General features: G+C 44.4%; 1 protein-coding gene and 1 non-coding gene across 2 annotated transcripts in view; both read right to left on the minus strand.

Annotated features, from left to right (window-relative positions):
- Window positions 1–2,964: 2,964 nt before the first annotated feature.
- Trnaf-gaa lies at window positions 2,965–3,037 on the minus strand. The gene has a single exon. It is a non-coding gene; the product is annotated as a tRNA-Phe (tRNA).
- A 6,356-nt stretch (window positions 3,038–9,393) lies between these two features.
- Window positions 9,394–13,508, minus strand: part of Osbp (oxysterol binding protein) — a 34,548-nt gene continuing 30,433 nt past the window's right edge. Inside the window, exons 12-14 of the mRNA XM_008842007.2 lie at window positions 12,873–13,054; window positions 11,719–11,939; window positions 9,394–11,634 (exon numbers count right to left, since the gene is read on the minus strand). Of these exons, the coding sequence (XP_008840229.1) occupies window positions 11,492–11,634; window positions 11,719–11,939; window positions 12,873–13,054 (546 nt within the window). The 3' untranslated portion in view covers window positions 9,394–11,491. The remainder of the gene's footprint in view (window positions 11,635–11,718; window positions 11,940–12,872; window positions 13,055–13,508) is intronic.

The following is a 13,508-nucleotide window of genomic DNA, read 5'->3' on the forward strand; positions in this document are numbered from 1 at the left end:
TGGCTGAAAATGGGATAGGACAAAGCTGACAGGGCAAAAGTCCATTATTTGACTCCCATCCTTATTAATAATCTCAATCTTGCTCTCTCCCTGTGTGTAAAGTGACCCTAGAGCATGCTGTCAGGTTTCTTCAGAGAAACAGACCAGTAGAATCCAGATTGAGATAGACAGGAAAACAGAAGTAGAGAGATAGTTTAAGAACTTCGTTCAAACAGCTGTGGGAGTTTAAGTTCAAAACCTGTAGGAGCCCAAACTTCTTAGTCTACCCAGCTCTCCTAATGAGCCCTGACAGATGGGAAGCCCTCAGTCCTGGTCAGAGAAGCTTCTCTTTACAGTGGACAGAAGCCAATGCAGAAATGCCTAACTGGTCAAAGTGCTGAGATTGAGTGCTTAGCCCTAAATGGGACATCCGCATTAACCCACCACCACCGTGGCTCAGGGAACATTGCCAAAGAGCAGGCAGAAAGCATATAAAATATAAAAGCCTCTGGATGGGGAGGAGGGCTGTGAAATGCTGTTTTCTGGGTACAGAACAAACAGCAGCTATAGTTGTCCATACAAGAACTGCACAAGATCAAGCCAGCCAAAACCCCAGTGGAGATGGGGCATTTGATTTCCAGGCCCCACCCTTACTGAGGAACTATTGGCAGTGGATATTTAGTTAAGGGAGAGTTATTTTTTTGAGGATGTGGCCACTGGCAGGTTTCCCATGCTCCAGTGGATGGCCCCATCCACATGCCCATATGGGTAACACTAACTGGACATAGTGGGTTATCAAAAAGGAGAAAGAGAAACAGAAGGAGAGGGAGGGAGGGAGGGAAGACCAGAAGAGGGCAAATTGGAAGTTGCAGACTGTTGTGAGTGGCCAGAGTTAAGAAGGTACATGTTGGGGGATTCTCTGCAAGAGTAGCCAGTGCTCTTAAATGCTGAGCCATCTCTTTAGCCCCCGAAATAAATAATTTTTTTAAAAACTGTAGGGCAGACTGATAGTCTAAATATCTGCATAAGAACTGACATGTAAGAATTGATGTTGTGGCTGGTTGTGGTGGTGGCACATGCCTTTAATCCCAGCACTTGGGAGGGTGAGGCAAGCAAATCTCTATGAGTTCAAGGCCAGCCTGGTCTACACAGAGAGTTCCAGGCCAGCTGGGACTATTGGGACTACAGGGAGACCCTGTCTCAAAAACAAAGACCAAAAAATAGAGTTGATGTTGCAGACTTTGATTCCAAACTCAGCAGGGCAGGGCAATCAAACAGAGATTCAGGTAGGTTTTCTGCATCCAAATTTTGAGAATTCCTTCCTTGTCAGGAATCCACCTTTGATTGCATGAGGCATAACCACATTATGGAGAGTGATTGAGGCCAATTTGAATGTTAATTATATCTTTTATTGTGTTTCTTTTTGTTATGTTTATTTATTTGTGTGTAGGGTTGTTATGCATGCATGTCACACGTCTATGTGGAAGTCAGAGGACACCTTTCAGGAGTTGGTTCTTCTCTCCTTCCACCACGTGGATCCTGGGGATTGAACTCAGATCATCTGGCTTAGTAGCAAGTACCTTTACCTGCTAAGCCATCTTGAGGGCCATAATTATATCTTTTAAAAACTCACACATATACACTCCACAATAACACCTAGACTGGTGTTTGATCAAATAAATCAAACTTGATAGTCTAACCAAATTGACACATAAAGCTACTCACAACCCATATGACATGCACATCATTCAAATTTGGAACTGCCCAGTTTGTTAGATGACCATTTTGGTTTCTTTTCTGATTATTACTAGGTTTTTAGGAGTCCCTGATCAAAATGCATGTTTTCATCCAAGAGCTGAATGATTTGATGGATGAAGACGGATATCAGTTGGCCTCTTGGTTGATTAGCAGAAGGGAGTAAAAGTAGGTTTATGGAAAGTCACAGGTTTGCCTTTCACGCCTCTGTTGTGAGCTTTGGGTGTCAGAACTTGGCTTCTCGCTGTTCACCACCTGGTTGAATAAAACGCTCCACTTAAATGAGCTTTGTTCTGCTGAGTTTCCAGTGGTTGGCTCGCAGTCTATTAACTTCTGGTTTTGTTCTGTTTTGGTTTTTATTAGGATCTAATCGAATGCCTTCAGAATCTCTTGATTTCCACCGCAGTCTGTAAGTGTGGACAGCCCGTGGAGGCCTGGGCACCAAAGACGGTGAGTGATGGAAGATCCCTGATGATCTTCGTCCTTGGAGGCAGTAACTAATCAGCTCAGAAATGCAAAGCAATTGTGAACTGTAAGGCCATGAGCGTGAGAAACGCCCCCGGTCCTGTGAACTTCAGCGTCCTGAGCACCTACCTTCTCTGGAGCGCAAGGTGAGGGCGCACAGCAGTCAGGGTGCAGGAAGATATGATGTTTAATAGTGGTTTCTATTAAACAAATGAACTGCAGAGCACCCAGCTAAGCCCAAAGTCCCCACAAACGACGGCTGCGTGCTTTACATATTCCATGAACAATTTTATCTTAATTTTTTTAATTTTTTGGGACTTTTTAAGCGGGGGTCTCCCTGTAGCCACAGCTGGCCTGGATCTCACAAGAGTGCGCTACCACGCCGGGCTCCACGCAGTTTGAGACAAGGCTTGTTCTCGGGCTCCACGCAGTTTGAGACAAGGCTTGTTCTCAGCAATTGAGGCTGGGAGCGGAGCGCAGCCACAGCCCCGGACCAACTTCCCCCAAACCCCCTAACCCCCCAACCCCACTCCCAACCAAAAGGAGGGCGCGGAGATGAGGAAGGTGACCTGTGCATACCCCAAACTAGGAAACGTGAACAACCCTCAAGCCTAGCGATGGAGCTGGTTAACGATTATGGATCTCAGCAGCCTGAGTGTAAATACAAGTTCTGGATCTCAGCAGCCTGAGTGTAAATACAAGTTCTGAACTCAGCAGCCTGAGTGTAAATACAAGTTCTGAACGGAAGTTGACGCATAAAACTGCTGCCGAAACCCGGGATCGAACCAGGGACCTTTAGATCTTCAGTCTAACGCTCTCCCAACTGAGCTATTTCGGCTACACATACTGTGGCTTTTCAGCCTGCTTAATTGTAGTAAGGTAATACTGTTTTACATTCATAAACAAAGTTGTCAGAGTTTAGCTGAAGGCAGATATTTATAAATGTTACAAAGGTGAAAACACATTGGTGTTTGAATTGCCCTGCAGTTTGCTTTTCTCAGTTAAAGATAATTTATGGGTTGTTTTGGTTTTTTTGTTGAGGTACTAAGGGCTGAACCTAGAGCCTTAAGCTTACTAGGCGGTACTCTACCAGTGTTACATCCCCAGCCCAATTCATGAATTCTTGAGTTAATTAATTAATGATAGTTATAGTGACATATTTCATGCTTTTTTAAAAAAATGTCTTTATTTATTTTTATTTTAGATGTATGAGCTTGGCCTGCATGTATGTAAGGGCACCCATGCCATGCAGTGTCCTTGGAGGCCAGCAGAAGATGTCGGGTCCCCTGGGTATTTTGTGCTCTTAATTCATGCATGATATTGAGTTGTATGGTTTCAACACAAGCTAATCAGACTTTCCCCCCAAGTTTCATTATTTCCTTCTTTAGAGTTCATGATTTAAAACACTATTACAATGATTATATATACATATATTAATATTTCAAGAGAAGGTGAATTTGTGCAAAGTCAAAAGATATGAACATTTTTGTTTTAGTTTTATTCCGAGGTTTTTGCTCTGTTTTTATAGATAATCATCAATTTGAATGTCAGAAATATTTACAAAGTGTTCTGGAAGGAGTATAAAAAGGTCTAGAATTTGAGATGCCCAGAGTTTGATACCCAGTTCTCTCTCTCTCTCTCTCTCTCTCTCTCTCTCTCTCTCTCTCTCTCTCTCTCTCTCTCTCTCTCTCTCTCTCTCTCTCTCTCTCTCTCTCTCTCTCTCTCTCTCTCACACACACACACACACACACAGCAGCAGCAGCAGCAGCAGCCATTTGTAAAGTCTTCACAGGAGGCAGACCTCACATGTCACCTTAGTATGAGATATAGACACTTGAGAATTAGCTCCAAACTGTTTCAAAGAGTAAGAAGTCAGTTGTGGTTTAATAACATCCTTAATCAGCTGATTCAACCCCACCTCTGTCTCCCATGTCCTAAGAGCAAATTCCTGAAATGCATTCAGTTAAAGCGTCTAAAATGCCTTCTCGCCAGGCGTGGTGGCACTTGCCTTTAATCCCAGCATTTGGGAGGCAGAGGCAGGTTGATCTCTGAGTTTGAAGCTAGCCTGTTCCACACAGCAAGTTCCAGGCCAGCCAGGGCTACACAGTGACATCCTACCTCGAAAATAAATAAATGAAATACCTTCTGTAAGGCTAGTTAGAACAAACCAGTGCTTTGTATTTACTTGATTCATAAGTAGAGAACAGAACTTGAAATGAAAACACATTGGTTTAGAATTTACAAACTAGAGACTCAAAGTGGAGAATGGTTCTTTGCTTGAACACATTTGAGGTGAGTGTAGAGTTGCCATGCCTCAACTAGATGATGTCAAGGTTTATTCAGACTCGACAGGGTATCATTTGTCTAGTTTAAACTCTACCATTTTGCTTTCCCTGGGTAGTTATGGTAGGAAAAATCCTAAAGTGCCCCCCCCCCACACACACATACACAAGACACCCTCTCAGACAATCAAAAAAACTCTATAATCCCTGGGACTGTTCATATGATAGACCTCTCTTTTAAGATTGAATTGCATCAGGCAACACATCTGACTCTAAAATGTTATCTACTAGTGGGTGGACCACAGAAGGGGTTTGTGATAGTTAATCTTTTTTGTTTGTTTTGCTTTTTGAGGCAGGGTCTCACTATGTAGTCCTAACTGGTCTGCAACTTCCTGTGTAGACCAGGCTGGCCTGAAATTCAGAGATCTGCCTGCCCCTGTTGCCCCAGTGCTGGGATTAAAGATGTGTTGTCAACATACCCAGCCTATGTGATGGTTAATCTTGATGGTCAAATTAATTAGAAAGATGCTCAGGTTAGTATGAAGACTTCTGAGTGGGCCTGTGAAGTTGTTTCTTGAGGCAGATCATGAAGGCTTTTTGACCTAATGGGTGACAGATTCAAAATCAGAGTAGACAACTAGAAGGAGGAGAACTGTGGAAGCTAGAGGAAGTAGGTCACTGGGGGGCATATATTGACCCTGATCCCTTCCTGTTAATCCTCTCCCCTTCCTGGCTACCACATCCCTTTATACCCTTTCTACGGTGGGTGATGTTCTGCCTTGCCTCAGGCCCAAAGCAGTGGAACCAGCTAACCAGGGACCAAAATAAATCCTTCTTCCTTTTAACTGTTTCTCTCGGGTAGGTACTTGTCACAGCAACAAAAAGTCTGACCAACACAGGGTTTCCTTCAGCTGGTTGCAGAAGAAACTCAGGTTCATCAAGATGTTAGAGATATATAAGGCTCCCTGGCTTGAAGCTGGGGACCCCATGGTAAAGAATACAGATGGCCTCTGGAAGTGGAGAGTGGATCCCCACTGGCAACCAGAAGGAAACTGGCCCTCAGTTCTACAGTGCTAGAAACCAAAGGCTTGTCAGTAAGAATGAACTTGGAAGCAGATTTCCCCCCACCACCTCCAGATAGGATTTTGTCAAGGCTTCTTTAAGCCACATGAGACCCTAATCAGGGAGCCCAACCACACTGTGGGGGACCTCCTCACCTTCAGGACTGTGAGCTAATGAACAGGCCTTGTTTCAAACCACGGAGTAATTAGATACACAGCAATGCAAGGCCGCTACCAGACTTGGGTGTATGTATGCACGGCAAAGGTTTGGGGACAGTCAGTTCCTTCATATTCATATCTTAGAATTGCACTAACTGTACATTACAGTTGTTACATGTACAAAATGTAGTCACTCTAACCTTAACAGAATCAGAATTTATGAAGATGATGTACAGGATATATATGTGGTTCACTTTTTTTTTTTAAGTTGGCCAATTTTTAAAAATATTTCATTTATTTATTTATTTTATTTTTGGTCTTTTTGAGACAGGGTCTCCCTGTAGCCCCAGCTGTCTTGGAACTCACTATGTAGACCAGGCTTTCCTTGAACTCACAGAGATCCGCCTGCCTCTGCCTCCCAAGTGCTGGAATTAAAGGTGTGCACCACCACACCCGGCTTCATTTTTTTTTTTTTTTAATTTTGTATATGACTGTTTTGCCTGAATATATATGTAAGTGCACTACATGCATGTGGAGGCCAGAAGAGGGCGTTGGATACCCTGGAACTGGAGTTATGAACAGTTGTTGGCTGCCATATGGATGGCTAGGAACCAAACACGGTTTTTCTGCAAGAGCAGCCAGTACTCTTAACTGCTAAGCCAGCTCTCCCTGTAGCACAGCTGGCCTGAACCCACTATGTAGACCAGGCTGATCTGGGTCTCAGAGATCCACCTGCCTCTGCCTCCAAGAGCTGGGATTAAAGATGTGTGCCACCACGCTTGGAGGTTGTCAAATGATTCTAATATGCAGTTTCCTGTAGTCTCCCAATTTCAATTCTCACACTACATATTAGAACTATGTTTTTAAAGCTGATCATGTCTAATTTGGAAGGTGAAGGCAGGAGGATCAAGGAGTTCAAGGTCATTCTTGGCTACATAGCAAACTGCAGGGCAGCCTGAGGCTATGTGAGACCCTATCTCAAAAAAAAAAAAAAAAAAGTGTTTTTTAACATCTCCACAAGCACTGCCAATAAAGCATGTCTAAAAATGAGCCAATTTTTTTATCCTTGTCCCAAGGCAGAATCATCCATGTGCTGTTCGTTCTGCTTGGAATTCCTTTTCTCATCTTTATGACCTTGTCAACCTCTTTACTGGCCTTATTTCTAAATTATTTTCCACCCTGATATCCACTATCCTGCCTAAAAACTATCCCACTAGATAAAAGCAAAAGCCAAGGCTTCTTCACATGGCATAGGAAACCTTCCATCGCTGCACCCACAGCCCTTGGGCTCTCCAGATTCTCACTTGCCCTAGCAAGCGGCCTTGTTCCCTGCTGGGGCATCAACAAACCAGAGAACCAATTTGAAAAGGGAGAAAAGCTCAGATTGATGTGAGGAAGTTCAAGAAGGAAAGCTACACAAGGCTTGGGATGTGTGCATCTGGTGGGTAAGAAGAGCACTGGATAAAAGCTTTACACTTTATAAACTTATATGTTTATTTGTACAAGTGTCTTGATTGCCTCTGTGTTTATTGGTATGTGTGTAGTGCCTGCGGGAGGCAGAGTGGGGGTGGGGGTGGAAGAGGACAACAGGGCCGCCATGTGGGTGCTGGGAGCTCAAGCCAGGTCTTCTGAAAGAATAGCAAGTCCTCTTAATCCCCTGAGGTGCCTCTCCAGCCCCACAAACTTTTTGACAGGCTCTCGAGTCCCAGGCTGGCTTCAAACTTGCTATGCAGCCAGGATGACCTCGAACACTGGATCCTCTTGACTCCACTTCCCTAATCCTGGGATTTATAGGTGTACACCACACCTGGCCCAAGAGCAAGTTCTAAATTTTGAGTTTCATAAAGTATGCATCTAAAGTCCAAGGCTTTTCTACGCCCCCTTTTAGGACTATAGGTAGGTTGCTGTTTTATAGAATAGACCCTTGAAATGTACAGATTGAACAATTTGTGGGATCTCAGAGGTCTCTGTGTAATAATTTCTAATTTTGCTGAGTCATAATCTTGACTATGTCAGACCATGACCCTCGGGCTCCCCGTCCTTGCCCATCACATCACATCAGATTCCAGAAGGGATCATTAAATATTGTGGCTCTGCTTGGTTGTCCGTAATGCAGGAAATTATACTCTGTGATGGTGTGCAATCTCTCAGGGTAGAGTTCTTACAAATGTCCAGCACCTACTTCAGTGTTTGCTTTTTGTCTTTTACCTTGACAGAAAAAAAAAAAAAATCACTGAAATTTAACATCAAATTGCATAACAGCAGTCAGGCGAATGGAACAGAGAAACAAGCCTCCCAAGAACCAGGTACAAAAACAATTCCTGGCAAAAGGCCAACTTTTCAGATGTGAGGTGGAAACCCAGACTCCTAGAGGCTGAATTTCAGAGGTGTTCTTCTTGCCTGGGGAGTCTTAAAAGCAACAGTGCTATCACTAGAACTGTGGGAACAGTGACGCATACCAGCCTCAGGCTGTGATAGAAGTAGACAGTCACATGGAAGACTCAGCCATTCCCAAGCCAGCCTTTTTCCCAGAGCAGAGGTCAGAAACTTGGTCAACCACACCCAGCTCTGAATTCCAACACTGACTAACCAACCAGCTATATGGCCCCAGTGAATCTAGTTTGAGCACCTTTTTTCATCTTCAGAATGATTGTAATATTTCCCTCTTAAAATTTTGTGATCTAGAGACGAGCTCCTGTTCCAGCTCTCTGTATCACAGACGTGGGGCTCCAGGATCCCACTCTGCATTCTGACCTGGGTGCTCTCCAGGCCCCTACCTACTTTGCCCATTCCTTCAAGAGCCTGAACTTTACAGGGGAAAATGTAAACAATTATGTTCGCTGTTACTTTACTTTTCTCAAAACTATTGGGGTGGGGTCTACAGGCTGGTCTGGAATCTTCCTGCCCTGTCCCCTTAGAATGCTAGAATTTACCTGCACTAAGCCTTGTTTTTGGTTTTTTTTTCTCTTTTTCTTTCTTTGAGTAGGCTCTCCCTAAGTTGTCCTGATGGTCTTTAACTCCTGGGCTCAGGAATATTCTATTTTAGCCTCCTGAATGCTGGGACTATAGGTTTGCACCTTTGTTTTGAAGGTCTTTAAAACAAAGTTCAGTTGCTTATGGCTCAAAAAGCAGAATTTGAATCCCTACATGAAACAGCTAGGAATCTTGAACATTTTACTTTTATTAGTGTTATTTTTTCAAGGCTGGGGATTGAATCCAGGACCTAGTTCATGCTAAGTAAGCCTAAGGTACAACCCCAACTCTTACGTTCTTTTTATCTGAGACTTGGTCTTCCTTTAGCCTATGCTGGCCTGGAACTTGCTATATAGACCAGGCTGGCCTCCATCTCACAGAGATCCAACTGCCTCTGCCTTCCAAGTGCTGAAATTAAAGGCATGTACCACCATGCCTGGCTATGTTCTCTGTGTTTGAAGAGAAGCCCAGAATCAAAAACACCAGCAATGCTTCCCTATGCCAAGATGGGGCAGTGACAGGTCACACTGCCAGTGGTGGGGGCTGTTATGACTACTCTTTCACTCATGGGCCCTCTGGGATGAAATACTGATTACTCACAAAGACCAGCGCTCCCACATTCCCAAGGAGAAGAAACCAGCACAAGTCACTTCCCCCTCTGCCCACCACTACCTCCTCCTAGTAGTTCTTAGAAGCAAGTCAGACAATATGGCTTTTTAAAAATTATTTAATTTAGTAGTTTTTTGTTTTTTGGTTTTTCTGGAAAAAAAGCAATAAGGCAAAAAAACTCAAAATATATATATTGTTTCATCTTCATGTGACTTTAATCTGCTTTTAGGATTTGTATTGTGTCTTCCATTAGCAGGAGTCTGGGGATCGAGCTAGAGATGTAGTGCAGATAGACAGGAAGAGGGGCTGAAGCAAGGAGTTTCTGCTTTGTTGAGAAATTCCCATTCTAGCCATGCCCCAGAAGGAGGGCCTCCATTTTATGGGGCTCCCAGGTGTAACCCTTGTGTTGGGGAAAGGGTTCTTACCAGGAAGTTCACCAGCACCTGCCCCTCTCTCATGTTTATCAGGGATGGGAAGGGGGAGATGGTAGGGAGGGACTAAAGTACAAATTTACCCAGTAAAATCCAATTTCCCTGGCGGGATGGCTTCCTCTGGAATGATATTTTCCCCCAGGACCCACGTGGCTGAGGCTCAGCAGTTAAGGAACAAAAACAGAAACATGAACAAAAAGCATATAAGGAAGGCACCTCAATTTGTGATCCTCAACCAAAGGTGGGCTGCACAGGGATGGATTTCTGAATAAGAAACTAAAATATAGAACAAAGGAAGAAGGAAGCCAGGGCCCAACAGGAATAGCCCCTATATGATACTCGTGCTTTGAGCCAGAAACTTCTTTTGGGATTTAGCCTGTGTGCTGGCCAGAGGCAGAAGCCAGCTGGAAATTGCCCTCCTGACTTTCTACCCATTCTTTCTTCCTAATGAAAGAAAAGAGGCAAGAAGATTAGGGTTTCATTTTCAAGAGCTGGGTAATTAGGAAAGCAGAGCTGAGGCAGCAGTGGGCATCCCATGACAAACCCTGGACCTAGAGTCCCTGTTCAGTAACTTCAAGATGTGGTCCTGCGTGGGGTTCAAATGTCCCTCAAAGATGAAAAGCGGAGGAGTGCCAATCCACATTAACAAAGTGTCCAAGAGAGTCCCAGGGAGACAGGTGATATCAAAAACCAAGATTCTTCATGGGAAGGAGGAAAATCAAACAAAAAATTAGATTTTTCTCTTTCTCTCTCTATATATATAATATACAGATTATTTAATACATTTTTTCCAGAGGTGGCTCCAGTCCATGGGGCTTGAGAGATGGTGAAAATTTTTACTCCAGAGAAACTTCTCTCAGATTCTGAAGTATACCAGAATGGGACAGGCATGGTTTGCTCTAGACTGGGGCACAAACTCAAACTGGTATTGTGAGGAGAGAAGCCAGAAAGGCAATGAAGGGCGGGGGTGAGGAGGGTTAGAGAAGGTACACTGGCTAGCAGTCGTTGTCCACCCTGCCTGCATTCTCCGAGGTTCTCTGCCTGAGGAAGTCCACAAAACCCCTTCACGAGGATAACGTGACCCTCTTACCAATCATGTGGCCTCTGGTTGCTGTCAAAGAAGACAGAGAACAGAAGGGTCTTATAGGCAAGTGAAGATAAAATTCCCAAGAATGTAATTCTGAATACTCCAGCCCTACAGAACAATCTCTCTTGCAGATGTTCCACTACCTGTTTTCTACACCAACATATGTACCACTAAGCCAATCCCTATGTGTGGGCACATTTCGTAATGTTAGACCTAAGCTCCACCGCAACCATGCATGCCTCTGCTGGAGAAGTCTTATGTGTTTCTTTTTAAAGGAACTTTAAAATCAGTTCTTGCTCTGAACAGCACCAAAATGCTCATGAATCACAATCTTATGCAGATCTTGGCTGAGCAGGATACTGTAAGGGGAGGGTGAGTGACATCATCTTACATGGGGCAGAGGGAGAAGAAGAGCCAAGAACACTTGACTTTGCAGATGTAGAACAACACTAGTGCTTCAGCCACGCCTGTCCCTTACAAATAGGTATCTAGTATGTCGATTTCAGCATCAATCAGCTAAGGCAACCAGCCAATCACCACCACCGGTGTCTGCTTCTGGTGATTGATTTGGAAAAAGTGATTGGTTAAGACAGACTTGAGGAAAGCACTTGCTCAGAGTCCCAACTCCAGCTTTCCCACATCCTCTGTCCTCTTCTCCAATCCAGCCGCTTCCTTTGAGTTACAGCCACTTCAGAAAATATCTGGGCATGAGTTCCAGTCCTGTTTTTCTTTACACTCCCAGTATTCGCCCCTATAAATATGGGTTAACTCCTTGGTAACAGGGTCCTTCTTCCGCTCAAACCACAGTGCCTTATATGGGTCGTATGGTGTGCCTAAAAAGGAAAGAGGGCGAAAAGCAAATTAGAGCTGGCACTTCCTACATGTTGAGAAGAGCGAGTAGAGGGCAGCCTTGTTACCGTCTTCTGTGGCCTTCATGGCTTCTGCCTCTCTCTTCTTCCTGGAAAGTCTCTGTTTCTCCTCTAGGCGCTGCTTCTCAGCATTGGCTTCATCCCAGCGCCCATTTTCCATCAGTCTCTGGTCAGGCCGTAACCGGCTGTCCGTAGGTGCAGTGCCCCCTTCCCAGGCATTGAGAGTAAGAGCAAGTTCTGAGAAGTAGTACATGTTCTCAGCATTCTTCCTGAAAGTAAAGAAGAAAGAGGGAAATACCAGAGCCTAGACCCCTGATAGGAGCAACAGTACAGTTCACTTCCACAGCTACATCACTAAGGCTGCCTTACAAGTGGAAAAAAAATCCAAGGCCATATAAGGTGCCCTGAAGTAAGAGAACCAAACTGGATCACCCCTCCTTCCCCAGCATCACCTCATCCAACAGTTACCTGGTGTGTCTGTATTCAGAATTATCTACATTCATTAGAAGAATGAAATAATCAAAATCCTCATTGCTTGCTCTTTGCTTCCTTTTAGACCTCTTTCTGGGGTCATCCTGGCTATAACTGCAGACAGAATGTACAAGATGGTGACAGGAGACAGAGGCCTCCGCTTGTTTCCAGAGTCCTATGCATTATCTCAGGGGCCTGCAGGCTAGGTTGTCAGCAAGTGGTGGACACCTTTCTCCTCTGGCTGGTTTTGAAAACTTCTGCTCTAAATTGTAGTGAGAATGACAGGTAATATGGAATATGCCTGGAACCCTAGGTTGTGGGAGGATTAGATCAGAAGTTCAAGGATAGCCTCCACTACACAGTGAGTTTGAACTCAAGTTGGGTGTGGTGGCTCACGCCTTTAATCCCAGCACTTGGGAGGCAGAGGCAGGTGGATCTCTGTGAGGTCCAGGCCAGCTGGTGCTACAGGGAGACCCTGTCTCAAAAAAAAAGACCCTATCTCAAAAACAAAAATTATAAATTACAGAGATTCTTCTGAGTCACAATTCAACAGACCTTTAGAAAGAAATAAAATTTGGTAGATGTGGTTTGGTGAGGTAAATTCTTGGGAGAAAGCCTGCTACAACTCAAATCATACAGGTCAGTCCCACAGATAACTAGGTGGAAGGTAGGCAAGGACACCTCCATGGTTAAGGACAAAGTCCCTAGGAAGCTCAAACAGTGATACTCACGGTAAGGGATTCCTCTTCCACAGAATGACCCTGCTTTCTTCTGCTTCGTGACCTCTCTGTCGGGCATCTCCACCATTTTCCCCAGAGGCCTGCTGGACTTTGAAACAATCCATTTTCTCATCCCATGTCCCCAGAAGGGCAAAGTGAACTCTTCCTGATGGGTCTGTCACTTCTCCTGTCACCTGCAAGGGTGGAGATCAGGGCTTTGGAGCACTACATGCACTGCATGGTGGTTTAGCTGATCTAGAGAAGAGTCCTAGGGTTATTAGGGAGTTAGCCATTTTTTTTGGGGGGGGGCAGGGTCTCCCCAGTCCCAGCCTGCATAGAACTCTGTAGACCTGGCTGGCCTCAATCTCACAGTGATCTGCCTGCCTCTGCCTCTGCCTCTACCTCCTAAGGGTGGGAACTAAAGGCCTGCAGCACAATGCCCAGCTGCTATTCATTTTTAAACACTCTTGAAATAACTGAGGCATGGCTTAGGGAATTCATGATCAAAACTTGTTGCATAGGAAAGATGTAAGCAGGAAAAGCATCTGATTGACACTCAAAATCACATTTTCTCTCTAGAAAGCATACAGACCCACAGATTTAAATTTTCAGCCAATCTTTACTCTTAAATGAACATTTGTGGTGTGA

This window comes from Nannospalax galili, unplaced genomic scaffold, assembly GCF_000622305.1.
Source record: "Nannospalax galili isolate Female #2095 unplaced genomic scaffold, S.galili_v1.0 scaffold580, whole genome shotgun sequence".
In the NCBI taxonomy this organism is placed as follows: domain Eukaryota; kingdom Metazoa; phylum Chordata; class Mammalia; order Rodentia; family Spalacidae; genus Nannospalax; species Nannospalax galili.